Source organism: Piliocolobus tephrosceles, chromosome 12, assembly GCF_002776525.5.
Source record: "Piliocolobus tephrosceles isolate RC106 chromosome 12, ASM277652v3, whole genome shotgun sequence".
NCBI lineage: Eukaryota > Metazoa > Chordata > Mammalia > Primates > Cercopithecidae > Piliocolobus > Piliocolobus tephrosceles.
The window spans coordinates 115569889-115582350 of record NC_045445.1 but is presented as its reverse complement, the minus strand read 5'-3'; the positions used below and the strand labels follow the sequence as shown (position 1 = coordinate 115582350).

At 33.5% G+C, this 12462-nt stretch overlaps 1 protein-coding gene across 1 annotated transcript in view; it reads right to left on the bottom strand.

The window, feature by feature from the left end:
• DMD (dystrophin) overlaps positions 1 to 12462 on the bottom strand; it is a 2292995-nt gene that overhangs the window by 1396124 nt on the left and 884409 nt on the right. Inside the window, 1 exon segment of the mRNA XM_026451980.1 lies at positions 3497 to 3642. Within this exon segment, the coding sequence (XP_026307765.1) occupies positions 3497 to 3642 (146 nt within the window).

The following is a 12462-nucleotide window of genomic DNA, read 5'->3' as shown; positions in this document are numbered from 1 at the left end:
TACTAATTGATGAATAATTGATGAGTTTTTGTTAAATTAACTATACTTAAAATGAAATCTATGATTCAAACATGTAAACAAAGTAGATGATCTTATATCAGTTATAAACATCTAGTGGTAATTTAAATTTTACATATTATCCTAAGAGCAACCTGCATATTATTTAGTGATATTTTATTTAACACTCCCTATGCATTTTTCTAAACAAATATATCTCAAAACTACATCTTACAGAGCCAAAGAGTTTTGGTGCATCTAATTTTACTGAATTAAGTATATATATATATATAAATAACAGCAATTGTGATACAGTTAATGGAGTTGAAGTTAATTACACTGAGCTTTCAGGAAAGTAAACTCTACGTAAAACTATAGCTAATAATATTGATATATGGAATAGAAAAACTCACTGAATATGTACTTAATGTTTCATATTTTCAAAAAATGTTATTCTGTTATGTATATTATGGTGGGATTCAAGGATAATTTTGTGGAGAATTTATAAAATTTATTTATACTTATTCTGTATAACACATGCAATTTCTTACACTGGATGACAACTTTAGGCTTCCCCTGTTCAATATTTACTTAAATGTTACTTTCTCTTTATAAAAATAATAAAGGCTCATTAAAAAAATGAAAAAACAGAACTACATTTTATATAAATTATCAATTTGTTCTGTGTAGAGCTAAATATTAAATATAGGATCATATATGCACACATACCCAGTTATTCTTTCTCACATAATTTGATCTATATCAACCAAAATTTGTCAAACATCTAACTTTTATAGTTTCATAGTATCCTATGCCTATTTGGTGGTACTTAATTAATTAATTTATTTATTTTTACTTTACTTTTATTTCACTGTTTTAAATTGTTCCCCTATCACTGATTATTTAGACAATACCTAGCATGTAACTACATTTTGAGCTAGGTTATTTTATTGTGAGCATTTGTCCTTGTCAATTTTTTTGTTTTTTCAAAAACAAAAATTATAATGGCTTCTCTAGTTTAACAATTTCCATTATTAGTTCTACAAACTGATTTCTAGTTTTCCACTCCTGGAAATTATGTTTATCTCTATCTGCCTACCTATCTATCCATCCATCCATCCATCCATGCGTCAATATCCTATCTATCTCCAGTTCCACTTACATCTTTGAGTGTATTCTGATTATTTCCATAAGATATAGACTTCCTGGAAATTATATTAACATTGTTGTATGTTATTAGGATGCACTGAAGTGCTAACCTCAGTAAAATTCATATTGAATTCATACTGAATTTACATTTCCAGCAGTAAGAGAGAATTTTTACTTAACCACTTCCAAATCCATACTTATATCTTTTGTGTGTGTGTACACAATTTAGTATGCAAAAAAGTTATCTCATTTTGTAATTTTTTTTACTTCTTCCTTTACAATTTAAGTTACAATTATTTATAGATTTATTATTCATCTATGCCTCTTTTTGGCGGATACCTTACTCAAGACTTTCTTCCTTACTCACAGGAAAAAAAAAAAAAAAAAAAACAGAAAGTTTCCTTGGTATCATATTTCTTTAAAATTGTCTCTGGTGTTTTTACAATGATTGTGATTGCTTCCATTGATTTTTAAGCTTCTCCACCTACATTTTTATAAAATTATTATTTGAAACATTTTCCAAAGTTTACACTTCCCCACATTTTTGAACATTCTATTGTATGTGGCTTTTATTTTGGTGTAACTTTGGGGGAAATGTTCATACGTTATTTTTTTGTTAATTAATACATTTCCCAATAACATTTATGAATGATTGCTTTCTTCCCTATTTTTTTTCCAGTGGAAATAGTGTCTTCCGCTCATCTAACTGCCTTTTCTTGTGTGTTTTCTTCACTCCCCTTATTGTTGCACGTTTTTATTCTTATTTTTTAAAGTTTACTAGTTGTATTAGGCCACACATTTTTCCAAATAGACTTTGGAATCATTATGCCAAGCATTAAAAACTACAACAAAAGGAAACAAAAAAGGTTAAACAGCTACCATTTGGTATCACAGAATATCTAAATAGGACAATATATAATGAAAGCTGCTTAAATATATTTTCCGTTGAATACATTACTTCGAAAAAATATTTAATTCTCAGGAAAAGATTCTATACGATAAAGTTAAAATTTGAATTTTTAAAACATTTTTCTTAAAGGGCACATATTATCTCAGCTTCTAAATATAACTCATATGTTTTCATGTCTTAAGAAATAAAACGTTATTGAATATATTATGCAGTATTTTAAAATTAGTAGGAAAAGGGCTGGACACAGTGGCTCATGACTGTAATCCCAGCACTTTGGGAGGCTGAGGCAGGCATATCATCTGAGGTCAGGAGTTTGGACCAGCCTGGCCAACATAGTGAAATCCCATCTCTACTTTAAAAATACAAAAGTTAGCCAGGTGTGGTGGCGCATGCCTATAATTCCAGCTACTCAGGAGGCTAAGGCAGGGGAATCGCTTGAACCCGGGAGGCGTAGGTTGCAGTGTGCCGAGATAGTACTACTGCACTCCAGTCTACGCAACAAGAGTGAAACTCTGTCTAAAAATGAAATAAAACAAAAAAAGTATGGAAAGTATTCTAAAATCTCTTACAAATTATTTCGTTCATTTCCCGTATTAGTATATCTTTCCTGATACAAGGATGTTAAAAAATGTAGCTATTAGAATTCAAATATCTCATTACCTTATTACATAAAATTAATGTTTAAGTTTAAACTAATTTTATAAATATAGGCAGACCTCCATATTCGTGGATTCTGAATCAGTGGATTCAATCAACTACTAATAGATAATATTTGAAAAAATAATTACATCCGTACTCAACATGTAAGACTTTTTCATTGTCACTACTTCCTAAATAATACAGTATAACACCTATTTTCATAGTATTTACATTGTATTAGATATTAGAAGTAATCCAGAGATGAGTTAAAGTATATGGGAGGATGTGCATAAGTTATATGCAAATATTACACCATTCATATCAAGGACTTGAGTGTCTGTGGATTCTGATATTCATAGGAGTTCCTGGAACCAATTCCCCATGGATACAAAGGGATGACTGCACAATGATTTTACCCATATGTTTGAGAATGTGACAGGAGTTACAAATAAAGAAGCAAAGGTGGGGAATAAAACAATGGTGTTTCTAATAATCAAAATCAGTATGTCTGAAAATGCATGCTACATTAAAAGTATACTTCACAAACGGATCACAAAATTGTTTTTTCAAAAACTGCATATATATATATATATATATATATATATATATATATATATGCCTGTATATATATCCATAGAGTGTATGCATAAATAATACTTTAAACTCTCGTTTTCATTTGCTCAATGGGTAAACTACCATACTTGCCAGAATTAATTAAATTCTATTATTATTTAAAGGTTCTATCAATGTGAATGCTTGATAAGCATGCTTTATTGTTTTGACATTCAAATATTCACAGACCTGCAATTCCGCGAGTCTCTGCTCCATGATTTCATAGTCGGTGACACTAAGTTGAGGTATGGAGAGTTTGGTTTCTGACTGCTGGACCCATGTCCTGATGGCACTCATCGTCTCCTGATAGCGCATGGGTGGCAAAGTGTCAAAAACTTTATCAAAAGGGAAAAAGAATGAGAATCACTTAACTGTTTCACACTTTGCCATATTTTCCTACATTGTCAGCAAACTCAATTATATTACTAGTTTCAAATATTAGCAAAATTAGAACATCTGAAAAATGCATTTGAATATGATTATGATTATGAAGATACATTCCTGCTACATGTGTAGTATGCCAGGGTCCTTACATATATTAAATTCACAAAACTGCCTGGAAAATCTATATTGTTCAATTCATTTTATAAGGTCAGGAAACAGAAAAACAGAGAAGCTGAGTCATTTGCCCAAGGTGATAAAGATGGTATTTGGAGAAACCGAGCAGAGTCCAATTGTATCTGATATTGAAAGGCTACTGTCTTTCAGTGTTATCATTTGCCTTTGGAAAAAAATAGTATCATTATCCAAAGCCCTTGATTTTTAAATTATATCATGTCATGTCTAATTTTACCAAAACAAAACCTATTTATGTATGCTTATTATATGTATCAAGAACTCTAATAATAATCCCATATATATATATATATATATTATCATTCTTAACTCTTATAATAAACCTGTGAGGTGTATACATTGTTAATCCCAATTGCAATTGAGAAAACAGGCTATTAAAAAGGCATATGTGTGTGTGTATGTATATACTTTCATATGCACAATTATAATACATAAGTATATTAGGGAAAGTATTATATAGAGATATACAGTATGTGTATACATACAAGTTTATATGTTTTAAAGCATGTGTGTATACGTATATATATGAAATGTGACTTAAGTAGCTACATTGACCATGTTGAAAGAGATTAGACACAAGATTGAGAATGCTGCAGAGAACTGTAAATCATAAAGTGGACAAAACATATTTTATGGATAATCCAAAAGAAATTCTAGAATTAAAGATATAGTAAGTGAAAAATAAGAACTAAGTGCATGGGTTTAACAGCAAATTTGACAGGGGTAAACAGAGAATTACTAAACCTTAAGATTCAGAAGCAAATACCTGGAATGAAACATGGAGACACAAAAAGATAGAAAATACAGTAAAATGGTCTACCATATATGCATCCCAGAATGTGGGAGAAGCCATATTTAAACAGATAATGACTAATGTTTCTAAATACATGAAATCACAATGCAAAGTCCTGGTTTATATCATCACATCAAATAACATAATCTAAATCATATTATTTTAATTGCTGGGATGTGAATCTCATTTCAATACACCAATTCCTTCTACACTAAATGAGAAGACTATAGGAAAGTATTTTGCATGTATTTAATGTAGTATTCAGATGGTTGCGATAATTTTAGAGTGTGTTGGCAATGGATACTGAAATGTTAGAAATGGGTAATTTTATTCAATATGCTTATATTGCAATTATTTGGGAACTCATAAAAATGTTAAGAGATTATACTTAATCTAAGCACTTCTGATTTCTTATTAAAAGATCTTTGTGGTACTTAAAATCTCACTGTTTTAATTTATATAAATAGTATGTTTCTCTATTAACCAGATGCATTTATTTTTTATTTTTCCATAAGTTATTGGGGGTATGGGTGGTATTTGGTTACATAGGTAAGTTCTTTAGTGGTGATTTGTGAAATTGTGGTGCACCCATCACCTGAGCAGTATACACTATACCCTATTTGTAGTCTTTTATCCCTCCCCGCAACCTTCCCCACAAGTCCCCAAAGTCCATTGTATCATTCTAAAGCCTGTGTGTCCTCATAGATTATCTCCCACTTTTTAGTGAGAACACGCGATGTTTGGTTTTCCATTCCTGAGTTACTTCACTTAGAATAATAGTCTCCAATCTCATTCAAGTCACTGCAAATGCTGTTAATTCATTCCTTTTTATGACTGAGTAGTACTCCATCATATATACATACATATATATAGACACACATATATATGTATATGCATACACACACACACACACACACACACACACCACAGTTTCTTTAAGCACTCATTCAGTGATGTGCATTTGGGTTGGTTCCACGATTGTGCAACTGTGAATTGTGCTGCTATAAACATGCATGTGCAAATATCTTTTTTGAATAATGACTTATTTTCCTCTGAGTAGATACCCAGTAATGGGATTGCTGGATCAGGTGGTAGTTCTACTTTTAGTTATTTAAGGAATCTCCACACTGTTCTCCATAGTGGCTGTACTTGTTTATATCCCCACCAGCAGTGTACAAGTGTTCCCTGATCAACACATCCATGCCAACATGTACTATTTTTTATTTATTTCTTATTATTACCATTGTTGCAAGAGTAAGATGGTATCGCATGTGGTTTTGATTTGCACTTCCCTAATCATTCATAATGTTAGCATTTTTCATATGGTTGTTGGCCGTTTGTATATTTCCTTTCGAGAACTGTCTATTCATGTCCTTAGGCCACTTTTTGATGGGACTGTATTTTTCTTACTGATTCGAATTTGTTATAGATTCTGGATATTAGTCCTTTGTCAGATGCATAGGTTGTGAAGATTTTCTCCCACTCTGTGGGTTGTGTTTGCTCTGCTGACTGTTTCTTTTGCTGTGCAAAAGCTTTTTAGTTTAAATTAGGTCCCAGCTACTTATCTTTGTTTTTATTACATTTGCTTTTGGGTTCTTGGTCATGAAATCCTTGCCTAAGCCAATGTCTAAAAAGGTTTTTCCAATGCTATCTTCTAGAATTTTTACAGTTTCATGTCTTAGGTTTAAGTCTTTAATCCATCTTTAGTTGGTTTTTGTACAAGGTGAGAGATGAGGGTCCAATTTCATTCTCCTACATGTGGCTAGCCAATTATCCCAGCACCATTTGTTGAAAAGGGTGTCCTTTCCTGACTTTGTTTTCATTTGCTTTGTTGAAGATCGGTTAGCTTTCAGTATTTTGGTTTATTTCTGGGTTCTCTATTCTGTTCCATTGGTCTATGTGCCTATATTTACACCAGTACCATGCTGTTTGAAATCAGGTAGTGTGATGCCGCCAGATTTGTTCTCTTTTGCTTAGTCTTACTTTGGCTGTACAGGCTCCTTTTTGGTTCCACGTGAATTTTGGAATTTTTTTTTCTAATTCTGTGAAGAATGATGCCAGTATTTTGATGGGAATTGCATTGAATTTGTAGATTGCTTTTGGCAGTATGGTCATTTTCACAATACTGATTCTACCCATCCTTGAGTATGGGATGTGTTTCCATTTGTGTCATCTATGATTTCTTTCAGCAGTGTTTTGTAGTTTTCCTTGGAGAGGTTTTTCGACTCCTTGGTTAGGTATATTCCTAAGTTTTTGTTGTTGTTGTTTTATTTTATTTATTTATTTATTTTGCAGCTATCGCAAAAGGGGTTGAGTTCTTGATTTGATTCTCTGCTTGGTCACTGTTGTTATATAGAAGAGTTACTGATTTGTGTACATTAATCTTGTATCTAGAAACTTTGCTGAATTATTTTATCAGTTCTAGAAGCTTTCTGGAGGAGTCTTTAGGGTTTTTAAGGTAAACGATCATACAGTCAGTAAACACTGACAGTGTGACTTCCTCTTTACCGATATGGATACCCTTTATTTCTTTCTTTTGTCTGACTGCTCTGGCTAGGACTTCTAGTACTATGTTGAAGAGGAGTGGCGAGAGTGGCAGATGCATTTATGTGACTGCTAGATGATTATTAACAAACAAAGTCCAAAAGGGACCTTATAAATAACAGTGAAGTAAAGTGAAGTGAAGTATTTAGTTACAACGAAGCAAATGATTGTGTCTGAGATGTAATTTCAGCAAATGATCTAGAAGGAGAGGAGACTATGGGTAGACACAAGGCGGTATGTTGGATGAACCATAAGCTTCATAAAAATTGGTTTAATGGAACTTGAACATGTCTCCTCTTTAACTTCTTTCTGATTTATTTAATGAAAATTGAAACACTTCAGTCTCTGAATTACTGATTTTTTTCTGTATAACTTCTGATCGGTATTCAGGTACAAGACTTGAAGTCCCCCCACTGAGAGCTAAATCAAAATTCCACTCTGTTCTGACAGAAGACCGAACTACTTGTAAAAGTGGAAAGTGCAGAAAAAAATTAGCCCCTAAAACTATGGAGATGATACAGGCCATCAGAAAACAATGAAGAAATGAGCTACTAACTGAGCTACATATTTTCAAAGATTACTGACCATTAAAATATCAGCTATATTTCTGAAAGTTATACAATAAGGTAACAAAGATTGTTTATATACATCTTTTTTTCTTTGAGACAGGGTCTCTGTCATCCAGGCAGGACTGCAGTGGTGCAATCATGGTTCACTGCAGCCTCGACCTCCCAGGCTTGACTGACACTCCCATCTCAGCCTCCTGAGTAGCTGGGACTACAAGCATGTGCCACCATGCCAGGTTAATTTTTTTTTTTTTTTTTTTTTGGTATAGATGAGGTTTCCCTATGTTGCCCAGGCTGGTCTCAAACTCCTGTACTCAAGCCATCCTCCTGCCTCAGCCTTGGAAAGTGTTGAGATTACAGGTGTGAGCCACTGCACCTGGCCTTTACATACATCTTAAATATGATTAAAATTACCTGCCTTTTGCAATATGTTTATGCTGTCATTATTTACATATTCACAGAATTTAATTCCTTAACTACATTATTTTAACAATGAAAATGTATGTTTAATATGTTTAAACAGAAAATATCAAATTTACATCAAATTTGAACTGAGAATTCAGTATTTTCCTCAGAATCGTAAGCACTAGTTATAATATAAAGTTTTAATTTTATCATAGTCATAATTCAAAGCTCATGGTTTTCATTCAATCCATTCTCCATCACCTAACACAATTGAGGCTGAGTGATTATCTGTCAATTACTTTTGAGTGCCAAAGATGAGCAACATACATGGGATGAGATCCTGTCATTTGCTACTAGTCTTCTATTCAACAGACCTTTACAATTTTTATTGCATGTATCTATGCTAAATGGTCCAACTGAATCTCATGGGAATCACTTCACATTGGTAAACTATAATTAAAACATGCATATTTTAAATTCCTCCTTGCATTCCAATCCTCACCCTAATTTGGTATTCAATTCATTTGAAACTGATCATTTCAAAAAATCTAATATCTTGGGAATTCTTTGGTAGATTTAACAAATAAACTTCCAAAGATTAGTTGGGGAATTTGTCCATCTAATGTAGTTTCTGAGGCAAGCTGGAAAAAAAAAAAAAAAAAAAAAAACACACCCCTACAAACATAAATATCACAATTTCTTTTTCTGATTTTATGTGGAATGTAACGACACTACGTAATGACAGCAAGGATTGCTATCAAGGTTCAGGAAATGCTTGACAAATTTGCAATGATTTAGAGTATCTCATTTAAACCATGCATGCCGGGGAATGCCAGTGAATAATTCTAAATCTGTTTTGGATAAGAAGAAAGAAAAAGTCTTACACAGGAGCCAACGAACCCAAGGGCAAACTCAGTATGAGCTGGCCAACCTACTAGTCGGCGAGATGTGTATAGATGCTGCCCTTGTGATCACAACATAGGAGCAGAAATAGACCAGCTCCATCTAGGGAAATTCACTTTGTTTCCTTTTATGTAGAAATAGAGATTAATAATCCAACAGATAAGTTTATCTTTACTGACAGCAATAAGACAATAAACATATCCAATCTAATAACCTACCATCTTAAAAGACCTCAAGAGTTCTACTGACATCATTAGACTCAGCACAGACTCAGGAAAAATATGGCCTGAAGATTTAACATTTAGCCAATATATTGCTTATAAAATATGTAACTTTCATCTCAAAAGAAAGTATTCGTATGACAGTTTCTACTATTCTGTTGCTAAAGGACCATTTTTAAAATGCAGATATATGTTGTATTATTAGTGAAATATATTCAACAAAATTAAAATTAATATAAGTGATCGCAAGCTTGGAGGCACGCACTGTAAATTCCTGGAAAAATAAAAATTAAGAGCTCCTATACTACTGTTTATCTTGAAAAGTAAAAAATGTATATATTCCATTAATATCTACACATTTAATATAGCCATGTGGGGGATGGAAGTGATAAAGTATAGGCAAACTGACATCTAAAATTATAGTATAGGAATATAAAAAAGAAGTTTTCTGAATCTTTTGTTTAAAAACTGCTTGTCTTTAACTCTTAAAAGAGGGAGGGGCTAAAGGGAAAAGAAACGAGAAAAAAGAGGAGAGCAAAGGACAGACCAAGAGAGACAAAGCAAGACTATTTTGTTACAAACAAAAGAGCTAAGTACGAAATTAGATGCTACGTTTTCTAACACACGAGTCTATGTCAAGGGCAAACCACTTTAACTGGAAAGCAAAATAAACAGAGACCTCTATTGAAAATTCTGAAAGACATAACTATCATGATAAAGAGATCTCAGAACAGTCGGTTATATATGACACTTCACTGAAAAAAAAAAAAAAAAATCTCTCCTCACTTGGACTCGGGAACGGGAACATCACACATCGGGGCCTATCATGGGGGGGAGGGGGGTGGGATTGCATTGGGAGTTATACCTGATATAAATGACGAATTGATGGGTGCTGACGAGTTGATGGGTGCAGCACACCAACATGGCACAAGTGTACATATGTAACAAACCTGCACGTTATGCACATGTACCCTAGAACTTAAAGTATAATAAAATAAATAAATAAATAAAGTAAAAAAAAAAATAGAACTACTCAGAAAATAGGCACTTAAGCAAAAGAGAATGTACAGCAGAGAGAAGGAAGACATAACTGCGCCAACCAATAAGGTAGCAACCAGCTACGTGGCTGTTAAGCACTTGAAATGGGGCCAGTTTGAGTTGAGATGTTCTGTACACATAAAGACACACGAGATATTGGACAATTCATACAAAAAGAATGTAAACCTATTTCTACATTTTAAATTGTTGATTCTATGTTGAAACAATAATATTTTGAAATGGCTTTTACCTGTTCATCTGTTAATGTGGTTTCTAGAACATTTAAAATTAAATATATGGCTCATAATATTTTTCTATTGGATAGTGCTTATATAGAAGCTGGAAAAGGATCCCATGTAATCCATTTGGGGAGAGAAAGAGATGATATGTTAGTAGTCTTAATAGCGACAGCATTTAAAAACATGCAAAGTCCTGTTGTGAATATTATATCGAGTCCAACTTGAATTCCCCATCATTACCTGTGGGGAAAAAATGCAGTGCACATATGTGCAGAAGTTGAACTAATGACATATATCTACTTTGGAAAAATGCTCAACTTGAGCCTTTAATTCCATGCCAACCAGATCCCACCTTTTTCCTATTCCCCGTGATCAATCTAAAGTCAAGGAGATAATGCAATCAGCAAAGGCTCCAAACTTTATTAAATAACATAGACCACGACAAAAGTAAGCATTTCTCCAAAACGTGAACACTGGCAAAGGTGTCAAGAAATAAGACAGGACCCATGATATATGATGATTAACATACTAGAAATGGTCCTTCAGATAGTTAGAAGTGCAAGGAAGTCTGAGTATAACTTGAATTTCTAATGCCAATATATAAGTTGTTTCCTTAATTTGAAATACAAGTATCTTTGTGATTGGGAATTCAATCAACATTTTAGCCCAATTTCCTATCAAAATCAATATTCTATCCTCCAATCTAAATATGCCATTTAATTACTTCATGCCTTTTTGCTTATGTCACTTGCTCTGCTGTAAGTCCCTGCTGCTCAGGCTCCATTCTCACAAAGGCCACTAGGTGTGGTCTGACATGAGTGAAATAGATGGGTTTATAGGAATTTGATCTAAGGCCACCTTAGAATTTGTTTTAAAAGTCATAAAACTCCAATGAACCAACTGAAATTGGGGTCATTTTCATAAGTACTGCTCTATTTTTCACCTCCTGGACAATTGATTTATTTTACAGGTCAGCTGTTTTTTTCTAACCAACTTTGTGTAAGTATAAACTACCACACTACAGAAATATTTATTAGAATGTAAGGGTTTTTTCTTTGGCTGAATTTTCCCTCTTTTTCTAAAAGTAGCTCTATCCACTTAGCAATCCTGTTTTCAAAATATCCTGTTAAATTATTTTATATTTAACTAACAAATAATAATTCTGTGTATTTATGGGGTATGTGATGTTTTGATCTGGGTATGCATTGTAAAATATTCGCTCATGTTAATTAACATATTAATCACCTCACCAACTTTTTTTTTTTTTGAGACGGAGTCTCGCTCTGTGCCCAGGCTGGAGTGCAGTGGCGCGATCTCGGCTCACTACAAGCTCCACCTCCTGGGTTCACGCCATTCTCCTGCCTCAGCTTCCCGAGTAGCTGGGACTACAGGCGCCCGCCGCCATGCCCGGCTAATTGTTTTTTTTTTTTCCGAGATCGGCATTTTTTTTTTCGGTTAGGGTTTCACCGTGTTAGCCAGGATGGTCTCGATCTCCTGACCTCGTGATCCACCCGCCTCGGCCTCCCAAAGTGCTGGGATTACAGGCACGAGTCACCACGCCCGGCCCAACTTATCTTTTTTTATTATGAGGATATTAAAATCTATTCTTTTACTAATTTTGAAATACAGATTTTTATTAACTGTGCCCACCACGCAATACAAGAGATCGCTAGAATTTATTCCTCCAGTGTAAGTGAAACTTTCTAGCCTTTGATCAACACCTTCCCTTTCCCAACCTTCCTCTCCCCTCCAGTCTCTGGTAACTACCTTTCTATTCTGTTTCTATAACTTGACTTTTTTTGGATTCCTCATGTAAGTGAGATCATATAGTATTTGTCTTTCTTTGCCTGGCTCATTTCAGCTAGTGCAA